This window comes from Rhincodon typus, chromosome 19, assembly GCF_021869965.1.
Source record: "Rhincodon typus isolate 14 chromosome 19, sRhiTyp1.1, whole genome shotgun sequence".
In the NCBI taxonomy this organism is placed as follows: domain Eukaryota; kingdom Metazoa; phylum Chordata; class Chondrichthyes; order Orectolobiformes; family Rhincodontidae; genus Rhincodon; species Rhincodon typus.
In genome coordinates, this window is record NC_063350.1 from 20,777,655 (window position 1) to 20,789,320 (window position 11,666).

Consider the following 11,666-nt stretch of genomic DNA (forward strand, 5'->3'; position numbering starts at 1 on the left):
GGCCAACAGCAACAGAGTAGCTACTTGCAGTTAAGTCTACATTTGGAAAGTGGGAGTCTTTTTAGAAATAACATAGTGAGAATTCATGGCCAGTGTGTTCCCCGAAGAGTGAAGAGCAAGGGGAGCAAGTTCAGGCAACCCTGGATGTCAAGGGAAGAAGGGTCACTGGACCCAAAAGTTAACTCTGCTTTCTCTCCAATAGATGCAGCCCAGACCTGAGTTTTTCCAGCAATTTTTGTTTCAGATTTCCAGCATCAGCAGTTCTTTGATTCCCCCCCCCAAAAGACAGTTTCTGATTTTGCTGCAAGGAGAAGCTTTCAGTACTTGGTCCCATTAATTAACCGGGAGGTGGGTGTGTGATGCCACCCAGAAGCGCAGCGGGTGAGGGTGTGAACAGAGACAACAAGGTGTAGAGCTGGATGAACACAGCAGGCCAAGCAGCATCAGAGGAGCAGGAAAGCTGACGTCTCGGGTCTGGACCCTTCTTCAGAAAAAGGGTGCTGCTCGGTCTGCTGTGTTCATCCAGCTCTACACCTTGTTATGTAAGTAGGAACTGCAGAACCTATCTCCGAAACTCTTTCAAACAAGGAACTACAATTCCCAGAAGGCAGAGCGCGCAGTGACGACGACAGGTGTGAGCTAGATGGCAAGTCCCGGTGACGTACCCGGCGAGTTCCTCCGGGAGTGTAGAGATAGAGGGAACGCCGACTGGTGTACCACGTCACCCGAGAAGCACAAAGAGAAATAAAGCGGCGGGTTGATCGGAGCGAGAGAGAGAGAGAGAGCGCGAGCCCGGGGAGGGGGGCGGGGAAGAGAAATAATAAGTAAATAGAAAGGGAAGATGCCGCGTGTTTACGTGGGGAGGTTGAGTTACCAAGTTCGCGAGAAGGACCTGGAGAGATTTTTCAGGGGTTACGGCAGGCTGCTGGAGGTGGACCTGAAGAACGGGTGAGGGACGTGCGGCGGCGGGCGCGGGCGCTGAAGAGTTGGTGATAGGGGCCGAGGGGGGCCCCGCTTCCCCCTTACCGCCCTCCTCTCTTCCCCTCACCGCTATCGCTGGAAGTTTACCTCCTCACTCCCCATCACCTCGGCGGTTGTGGGAATGCCGCCTCCATTTTTTCACCCCCTTGGGCGGCGTTGGGGGTGCGGTGGAAGGGGGTGCCGCGTGGATTGGGATAAAATGGCGGCTGGGAGAGGGGAAGGTGAAGAGAGGCCAGGGCGGCAGAGAAGTAGCTCCAAACTCGAAAGGGTACACCATTTATCAATGTCGGATGTCCCCCCCCCATACTTTTTTTTTGTTTGATTTCTCTCCCTGTTGCTTTCACCGCCGAGCGCCTTGCATTAGCTTTTCCAAATTCCACTCGATGCGTTTCCCGTGCAAATGTCACACCAGGGACCACCTTCCTTCCTCTGCTCAGTCCGCTCCTCCAAAACGTGAGGCGGTTTCTTTGTTTTTACGCTCGACTTCACGCCATTCTGTAGCCCTCGCCGCCCACAAATGCCCATTTGTCAAAATCTCGCCTTTAATAGTTAGTTCGTGCTGTCCACGTGGATTCCGCCAATCATAACAACATTCCGTCGTAGATCCGTCGCTTCCCCCCCCCCCCCCTATTCACGTTTTAACACTACTGCCCAAGTGCTTTCGTTCTGCAAATTGTGCCGTTTTAAACTGTTGCAGAATCACTTGCAGTGTAGTAGTATTTGACCAGCTGTCGCAAAACCTGTGGTTATGAAAGTGATTGGGCAGAGCTGCAATAATCTCAAACTTACAGTTTTGGATCCGAAATGCAAAAAAGTAAGGTAGCGTTTAACATTAGAATTGTCGTTTGTTCCAAATGAGGTTTCTGAAGACGCGAGACGCAATTTTTTTTTTACACGGAGGGTGGGTGGTTCGCTTATGTAATGAGCTTCTTGAGGAACTGGGTTACAATTCCAGCACTTAAAAGACATTTGGATAAGTACATGAATAGGAAAGGTCTGGAAGAATATGGGCCGGGAGCAGGCTGGTGGGACCTGTTTAGTTTGGGATTATGTTCGGCATAGACTGGCTGGACCGAATGGTCTGTTTCCTGGCTGAATGACCCTATAATGAAAAAGGATTTTGTTTTGGTGAAATAATAAAGGAATGTCTGGGTGAAATTGATCTACAGTGTTGGAACATGAAATTTCCTATCAGATGATGGTGAAAGAATTCATATTTTAAAAGGGCAGTGGATATTTGGAACGTATTTGGATATTAGGGTTTGAAGAATTTTCAGGATAAAGGACGAAATGATTTGCATGTGGAGATCTGACACTGACTAATAATTCTGAGCGGAAATCGCTGTCAATGTTAAGAATTTCATTTACCTTTTTGGACTTCTCCATGGCAGACAGGATTGGAATGTCATAGAAGCAGAGAGACTATTGTGCCAAAATCTGTAAAATCTAATTTCTCACTTATTAGCATTGATCCACTGATTTTTTTTTAAAGTTCTACAACAAACTTTTTATTAACTGGCAGCTAGAGGACCAGGAGTGTATTGGTTAATCAAATATTCTGATTGATCAAGAGGTCCATGAAATCAATGTAAAAGCACGCTCTTAAATTTTCGAAATGTAGTGCAAGGGGTATATATATCACTTTTTACAGCATAAATCACTTAATCTTGCAACTTTGCCTTAAATGAAACTAAACACCATATAGCCTTCTCACTTGCACCTTCAACTGACTACTCGGACATCATGGAGATCACAGTAATACGGTAAACCTCTGGTAATTCAGGTATATAATTTTTGCTGATTTATCAAGGGTGCTGGTTAAAACAAAATTTGCTGTAATTACATTTAGAAGCACTTGCACTTCCATCCTCTTTGGTTTATTAATTTTCCACATTTTGAATTGACATGCAGAAACCTTTGAACTATCAACGATAGTCCACTTGGAGGGTGCAGTAATTGCTGGAGGATATCTACCAAAGAACCTAGTTGCAAGCTGTCCATCATGTGAGCCATACAGAGTATTCCACAATGTTCTAATTGATTCTTTTCAGGTATGGGTTTGTTGAGTTTGAAGATGCACGTGATGCAGATGATGCAGTCTATGAACTGAATGGGAAAGAACTTTGTGGTGAGCGCATAATTGTGGAGCATGCAAGAGGACCACGTCGTGATGGAAGTTATGGCGGTGGTTATGGTGGTGGTGGAGGTCGCAGTGAGTGGTTTAATATCTTGCTTAATATATTCTTGCATTTAACTTTTGAATTTGCTTTTAAATATTTCTAATGGCATTTTTATTGTTTTAAATTATATAACATTGTTTAAATTATGTAAGTGTTCATCCAAACCTTGTTAACGAGACCTTGATCTTTTAATTAAAAGAATCCAGTGAGGCTAAGATGTCTGCCCGTTCCGATTGACCTTGGCTTTACCTTACAATATGTAGCCTTTGGCGTTTGGCTGACCTAATGGAAGCCATGACGACAGCTGCCTTTGCCATTAGACCCTGGGTGATGAGGATGCCAAGGGTTAGACATTACTGGTTAATCTGAACTAGGTGCCTGTTACCATATGTGTGTTGTACCAAACTTCTAAAATCTGCTAGAATGTAAGTACATGATGTAATATTTAGTTTTAATATTTGGCAAAATAAATGCAGACATGCATGGTAACATAATTGTAGCATTTAGTGTAAATGCAAACTCTATGAAATTAATTATTAATTGAGTTTACTTTATAGTCTAATCTGTTTTTATTCTCCTGTAAAATATTACAGATTTGTTATAAGTTAAGTGCTCACTGACTTTTTGTTAAACTTCTTAAGGCAGTGGTGGTTATGGATATCGAAGAAACGGAAGGGAGAAATATGGGCCACCTGTCCGTACAGAGTTCAGACTGATCGTTGAAAATCTTTCAAGCCGTTGCAGCTGGCAAGACCTAAAAGTAAGTGTTGGGACTGCATATAAATTTTCCAGTAACATTGAAATTGCAGTTTCTTTCTTCTTTGACTGCTTTTTTTAATTTGCTTTCACTTTTGAAGGATTTCATGAGACAAGCAGGAGAAGTGACCTATGCAGATGCTCATAAGCAGCGTATGAATGAAGGAGTCATTGAATTCAGATCGTACTCTGATATGAAACGAGCTTTGGACAAGTTGGATGGCACTGAAATCAATGCAAGAAAGATTCGATTGGTTGAAGACCGCCCCCGTAATCGACGCTCCTCTTCTGGTAGTCGATCGCGGTGAGTGCTGTTTTCAGGGCATGTTAGCTAAGAAATATTTAGTTGATTAGGATCTTGCAATAAAGTTAGAAGTGGTTGCATCTTTAATAATTGGTTTGCTATGTGGAAATTTTAGTTATTACTTTTATGGCAGTAGGTCTATAATATACTAGAGACATTGTGCACATAATACCACCTATGTGATTTAACACAGAATTAGACATGGGAGTTGTGAATAAAAATACAATTGTGGAAATATTAGCAGCTGTAAAAGAAAAACACAAGTTAATTTTGCTTTGAGTTCTGACGATGGGTTCTGGTCTGCAGACAATTTTTCCATATGGTTCTGACCTGAATTGTTTTTCAAATTTTGTTTTTATCTCCAACCTTTGTTTTCTTTATACTCTCTGGTGTTGAAGGTGGTTTGAGGCAGAGGCAAGGTATGAAGTTCTTTTAGAAGGTGGGGAGAAATGTATCAGGCCAATGGGTTTAAAAGTATTTAAGAAGTTAGGAATATGCTAGCTGAAAATTTTATTTCTGCTGATAGAAGGTATATTTGACCAAGTCATTGTAGAGAATGAACTGAATGCCGCATTTGGTATCGAGCAACTTTCCTTAGCAAGACTAATTGACAGATATCTTATGGATCAAGGAATGGGAAACGTGTGAAGTCAGTAACCAGTTGCTTGTGCCAAACTCCCATCTGTTAAATAGCAAAGTTTGAACTACAGTGGCAAGAGTGGTCCTTGCTAAAGTTCAGGAAGAGCTGTCACTTAGTTTTGGGAATTTGTATCTGCTAAATGAAGTAACTGTAGGAAGTGCAGAGATAAATTCTGAAGAGCCATTCACAGGCGTTGGTGTAAAAGAATGCTGGTGAGGGGACTGTTAGAGCATTTAGAAACTGAGCAAGAGAGGGCTGATACAGGTATGTAAGTAAGAGTCATGCATTTGGAGTCACAACAATATGAAAGCTTTTCCCTAACATCAAGAACCATCAAGAAAACTACTCGGAACATTTACTAGGAAAGATGTTGCTAAACTAGAATAGAATAGAATATCCTTTATTGTAACTTGTACTCCAGTAGAGGAGTACAGTGAAAAGTTTTTACAATGGCTACCTTTTAATGGCACTATCTTAGGAACAAATACCCTAGGTGCAAATCTTAGAGTTAAAAAAAAATTTTGTTATACAAAAGAGGATTAAAAGGAAAGATGTAACATTACTTACAGTATCTTGGGAATGAGTTAGAAATATCGCTATAGCATTGTGAAAAGGATTTATGTTGCAGTCAGGCAAGAATTTCAAACAGCAGTAGCTCAGCACATGGCTCCAGGCCCAAGTCCAACAGCTGTCCTGCATCGCTCCAGCCTCCAAACCGCTCCTCGCCAGTACTCACCAGCAACAAGGTGAGTCACACTGTGCCAGGATTCACTTCTCCACATGCCGCTCCAGGATTCAGCCCGGACCATGCTCGTTCAATGCCATCGCTTTGGGATTCGGTCTGCGACTTGGCTCGTGTTTGTTCTGCTGCCGCTGCCGGACGTGGGAGCTAGACAGAGTGCATAAAAGATTTACAAGGGTGTGGCCAAGCTTGGAGAATTTGAGTTATCGAGAGAGCTGAGTAGGCTGGGGCTTTTTTCCCTGGAGCTTTGGAGGTTGAGGAGTGATCTTATAAAGGTTTATAAAATCAAGAAGTGCATTGATGGGGTGAATAGCCAAGGTCTTTTCCCCAGGCTAGGGGAGTCCAAGACTAGAGGGCATAAGTTTAAGTGAGAGGGGAAAGATTTTAAAGGGTCCTGAGGAGCAACGTTTTCACGCAAAGGATTCTGTGTGTATGGAATGAGCTGCCAGAGGAGGTGGTGGATATGGGTACAATTACAACATTTTTAAAAGGCATCTGGATTTGTTCATGAATAGGAAGGGTTTAAAGGGATATAGGCCAAATGCTGGTAAATGAGTCTAGATCAGTTTAGGATATCTGGTCGGTGCAGATGAGTTGGACCAAAGTGCCTGTTTCTGTGCTGTATAACTCTCTGACTCTAGAGTCCCCTGTTACAGTTCATAATGTTTCAGCCACCCAAGTTGGTAATGTTAATTTGACATGGCTGTCTAAGTATTGTAGGACAGGAATAAAGTTGAAAGGATGTGAACGTGGACTGATTGAAAGAAGGAAGTTACATTCATTTGCATCTTGTAGAGTAATATTGCAGCCAATTTACATACATCATCATTCCAGGTGAGTTTAACGACCAGGAAATCTGCTTAATTGATGTTTGATTGAAGGAAATTGTTGTCTTGGTGTCTAAGGACTCGTGTGTTTCTTAACCTTTTTTGTTTACCTTAAACAGACACGCAAGTGTTTGTTTATTGTCTTCTTTGATAAATGTGGCGTGCATCAGTGCAGCAGCCCCTCAGCACCACACTGAGCTAGATTGTATGATTTGAGGTTCAAGTTGAGATTTGAACTCAGTATTAAGGGGTGTGACTGCTGCTACTAAATCTTGTCGAGCTGAGACTGAATTCTTTTGAGGATCTTTAAAAATGTGGAGTTGGATCATGTGGTTGTAGATAACATTCGTGATTGGACTCTCGTCTCTGATTCAGAAGGCTGTTGGTTGAAACCCCACTTCAGCACAACATTAAGCTGACATTCCAGTGTCTGTGTGCAGTTCTTCACGAGTTGTTAAACAAAAGCCCTGCCTTTTCTCTTTGAAATGAAAGATCATGTATCACTATTGGAAAGACTAAGAGCGTTCTCCCCAGTAGTTTGCTCAATATTTGTCCCTCAAGCCAACGATACAAAAAAGATGATGTCATTATTGTCACATTGCTGTTTGTGAAAGAATACTGTGTGCAAAATGGCTTCTTTCTCTGTCTGTCTCTTTCTCTGTCAGGGTCTCGTGTCTGCATGTTTGGGCACTTGAAGCCAATTGTTGTCTTCTCCAACTGTGATATGAGGACAAATTAAACTTTGGTTGTCAGATCCACATGCTTCAACAGCATGTTGTCACCTTTTATCTTGATGTTAAGCTGCTCTCCGTATCTTAAAAGTATCTTTATCATTTTTACAAATCATACTGTCCTCGGTAAATGTGGTTGTTGAGAAACTTGGAACTAAGGTGCATATTTCAATCTACAATAACTGACAAAAAGAAATGCCAGTTAGTTTGCCTCCTTATTACTGTTTTTTTAATGATGTTTTAATTTACAGATCGAGGTCCCGAAGCCATCGTCGTAGTAGAAGTCGTAGGAGCAGTCAAAGTCGGTCTGGCAGTGCGTCAAAGAGCAGGTCACGGTCTCGGTAAGTAAATTTATTGAATGGCTGGATTTTTTTTTGTTTTGAAGGCAAATTCTGCATGGTATATGTAACTTTACACAAAATTGTAAAGGTTGCTGAAGGTATGTAATACTGCCTAGTGAGTTCATGAAAAAATCTTATGGTTATATTAAGTGTGGACAGGTACAATTTTAAAAAAGTGCTGAAAACATTCAGCAGATCTGGCAATTTCTGTGAAGGAAGAAATGTCATTAATATTGTAGGAACCAGGTCATGACCTGAAACATTAACTGTTCCTCTTCACAAATGCTGCCAGACCTGTTGAACATTTTGAGCATTTTTCTCTTGATTTCAGATTTCCAACATCTACATTGTATTGCTTTATAATAAAAGCGTATTTAGGTAGTCTAATATAATGGCATGAGGTACAAGTAGTGTATAACTGAATAATGAGCAGAATTTTGATAAATCCAATATAGAGTGGGTATGTTGCATGTGATCTGAACTCCAGCAACTTGGATGATAAGCCAACAAACCTAGTCTTATTTGCTTTCATATTTGTTAGTTTACCTTATATTTAATTTGTAAACTTTTCTTTTTAGCATGGTTTATGTTGTTGGAATCAGTACACCTTCTCATCTTATTTGTTGCTTAGGGTATATGTCCGTTAGGGAAATTTTTAATCTGTGGCTCAGTGCTTAATGGTGAGCATTGAGCATTAGGATTGACTTGTATTCCTAATCAATGCATGTGTTTTGGGACAACATCAGAATTTGCTGGAAAAACTCAGCAGGTCTGGCAGCATCTGTCGAGAGAAAGCAGAGCTAACTCTTAAATTTCCTAGAATCCCGACAGTGTGGAAACAAGCTGTTTGGCCCTGCAAGTCCCTACTGACTTTCTGAAGAGCATCCCACCCAGACTCACCCACACCCCCTACCCTATCCCTGTAACGGTGGATTTCCCTTGGCCAGTCCAAATAACTTGCGCATATTTGGACTATGGGAGGAAACCAGAGCACCCAGAGAAAACCCGTGCAGACTTCGCAGACGGTTGCCCAAGGCTGGAATTGAACTGTTTTGGGTCCAATGACCCTTTTTCAGAGACTCTTTTTGTTTTGATATTGAACTTTGTGAATATTCCACTTTTTAATCTTTTTTGGATTGTAGTGGGTGGAGAGGTGAGTTAGTTTTGTAGTTAGCTATTTTTAAGTCCCTGTTTGTAATGTACTAGCTGCTCAGGAGAGTCGAGACATTTTTAACTTGGTAGTAACTCCAGGATTAATGATTATTTTAAAAAAAATTGGGTTGTATTCATGCATGATATGGTCATTGCATTTGTTTTTGAATTTGAGGCATGCAGACATCCTTTAGGAAGTTTTATATTACCAGAAAAAATGTTACTTAATTTCAAATGTTGCATCAATTCCCGTAAACTTCAAGATTTTTCTTGAAGTTTGCCACAAAACAAATTGCTTGCCTTTTTATCTAGTTCTCCTGTTCTTAATTTGCTTCATTAACTTCAGTAATCATTGCAGGCAGTTAGGGGTTGATATTTTGCTCAGGAATTTAATTATTGTTTTCATAGGTAGATGTGTATTGGTTCATTTAAAATTTGTGCAGGTACAAGATATACATTCACAAATGAATATGAAAATAACCTTGTTTCTGTAATTCAGTGCTACAAATGTTTGATTTTTCTCTGCATTTACCCAACACGCCGTCCTATTTGTGAGTTGAACCTAATAAGTGATGTTTAAGTATTACGTTTTTGCCTAATTTTCTCTTTCATCCAGGGTATTGACTATGTAACTTGTTAGGTTCTTCTGGGACCTTGTCTCTGTTGTCATAATAGTCAACAGCAGTGAGGTTGGGAATAGCTTTCAGGACTAAACAACTCTCTTAGCTGGAAATAGTATGTGAATATTCAGTTGAGGATTGTTGAGTAGCAGTTAGCTGGGGACCTACTGTTTTGATAGGACAGGTAGGGAACTAAATAGTTCAAATGCCAAGACACTAGGTAGCTCAGCAAGCTAAGCACTTTCTGATCCAAATACATTTGCTGAACAAACACCTTTTTAACGATTGTAAGGCATTTATATTCAATTTAAGTTGAATTTTTATCTCCATTTCTTGCAGCTGTCTGTTTTGCTAAATTTATAATGCAAAAAGAAAGGGGGCACTTTTAAAATTTAAGTAATAATTTTCCTTTGTATTTCTAACTTCAGATCTCAGAGCAAGGGCCATTCCAGGTCCAAATCAAAGTCTCCACAAAGGAAATCTAGATCAAGAGATAATTCCAAAGTCATGTCTGATAAGGGCTCTCGTTCTCGATCTCCAAGCAAATCAAAATCTGAATTGAATAATAAGTCGCACAGCAGATCCAGATCCCCTCAAGTAAATGGTAAAGGAGATGCTAAATCAATGTCTCGTTCGCGTTCAAAGTCCCGCTCAAGATCAAGAGAAGCACCTCTTCTTACATCACCAGTTAACTCAAAGCCAAGATCAGTGAATGCCTCTCCATCCAACTCTCGTTCTAGATCAGCATCTAGATCCCGATCTAGATCAATATCCAGGTCTAGATCTGGCTCTAAGGATTAGCAAACAACTGCTTATGAACGCTGAATTTGAGCTGGATGTTTTTTCTTAAAATAGCTGTATATGTAAACACAACTCTTGAGACTCCAGATTTTTTTCAAACTGGTTGTTTTCTTTCTAGTGTAGAGTACAGTATAGGGCTATTGTACATAAACCTCTAAATTACTCTGTTGAGCAATAAGTGCAAATAGGCCAGTTGCTTTTTTCTTCTATTGGTAACCTTTTCAAAGTGTATTGTGCTATTTGAGGGTAGCTTTGGTTTTAATTTCCTACTTTTTTTCTATTGCTGGGATATTGCACAAAGTATTGTGCATGAAGAACTGTACAAAACATCCTGATAGTTACACTTCATTTTAGTGCCAAAACTCTAATTTTAAAATATACGAGTAATGTCAACTCTAAAAGTTTGAATTATCTACTTTGGCTCCCTGGCATGATCTTGTGTGCAGCAGACATAGAAGTACTTCTTTTGGAGGTGGCAAGGCTATAATTGTGTATAATACTTCCTGAAGTATCTAATGTCATGCTTATGAATCCCAATCTTTAGTGGTTGGTGTCTGTGTGGGTAAACTATACAATTAACAGTGTAATCTTGTCAAGCTTACATGCAGCCGTGAAGAGCTTTGTAGGCTGAAATGACCTTTCTAGATAACATTGAATATATTGTAATGGACACATTATTTACAATTGAATTTGTGTAACTGTCCCCCTATGCTAAAAGTAAACTATTCTAATTTAGGTTTTTGATCTTTGTGCAGATCAGCATTTACAGATGCATGTTTTTTTTATACTAGAACATACTTGAAATATGCATGGTTTCAATAAAGCATTTTTATTGCAACTTTTGTCATTTTATTTCTTGAGAACTTCATTATTTTGTCTTAAGCTACCAAACAAGCATAATTGTCCTTTTAAAGTTAAGGTTTTTCTAACTGTGCTAAGCAGGGATAACTACATGTTGGAGTATCTAGTTAAGGTACAAAAGTTGACTTCAGTATAATAAAATTGAAGAATTCTAGGCATGATATTATGGAAACTGGTATAAATACTTTTATTTTTTTCACAACGATCCAGAAAGATTGTATAGTTTGCAATTAGCGTCTTTTTCAACACACACATGAATAGCTATGTGACCATCTTTTAGCCATGTCCCCATTGTAAGATGGTGTAGCATAAAATATGCAGACAGCACCATGTTTCTACTGATGTTTACTACTAAAGTGAAATATTACATTTGGGAAAGCAAAAATCAGTTCTCCTTTTCTCTGATAAAGCATTGATTTGTAAAGTGTGTTGTATTTCTCGGTCAGAGCAATACATGGCTGAGCAGAGATCTATTATACAGGAGGCGTAAAGTGCCACAGACTAACGTTAATTATTTCTCTTTCCATAGTGGATGAATAGTCCTAACAATGGAAATTGGCAATAATGTTTGGCAACAAGTGATTTATAGAGTGGAGGGAAAACTGTTGTGTTTTTAGGAGAAATTTGTGCCTCCTTGTTTTGTACTAAAATTTGGAAAACTCCGGTTTGAATTTTCATATTTTAAAAGTTTTTGCAGCGTCAATTTCCAACCTAGCAACGTGCTGCTGTG

General features: G+C 40.0%; 1 protein-coding gene across 2 annotated transcripts; it reads left to right on the plus strand.

Moving 5' to 3' along the window:
- Positions 1-685: 685 nt before the first annotated feature.
- On the plus strand, positions 686-10,913 carry LOC109927255 (serine/arginine-rich splicing factor 6). Of its 2 annotated transcripts, none has more exons than XM_020527224.2 (6): positions 686-948; positions 3,033-3,193; positions 3,803-3,921; positions 4,019-4,221; positions 7,413-7,502; positions 9,703-10,913. In XM_020527224.2, exons 1-6 carry the CDS (start codon positions 842-844, stop codon positions 10,073-10,075), a joined length of 1,053 nt encoding a protein of 350 aa, XP_020382813.1. In that variant the 5' UTR covers positions 686-841; the 3' UTR covers positions 10,076-10,913. The 2 variants fall into 2 exon arrangements, with proteins under 2 accessions (XP_020382813.1, XP_048464159.1); XM_048608202.1 differs by having other exon boundaries at positions 714-948; positions 3,033-3,109.
- Positions 10,914-11,666: the final 753 nt, after the last annotated feature.

Excerpts from the sequence above, each read along its gene's own strand:
- LOC109927255 (XM_020527224.2), top strand. The coding sequence starts at position 842 with ATGCCGCGTGTTTACGTGGGGAGGTTGAGTTACCAAGTTCGCGAGAAG. Across the intron at positions 3,922-4,018 it reads GCAGCTGGCAAGACCTAAAA|GATTTCATGAGACAAGCAGG; the intron begins GTAAGTGTTGGG and ends TCACTTTTGAAG. Across the intron at positions 4,222-7,412 it reads TCTTCTGGTAGTCGATCGCG|ATCGAGGTCCCGAAGCCATC; the intron begins GTGAGTGCTGTT and ends TTTAATTTACAG.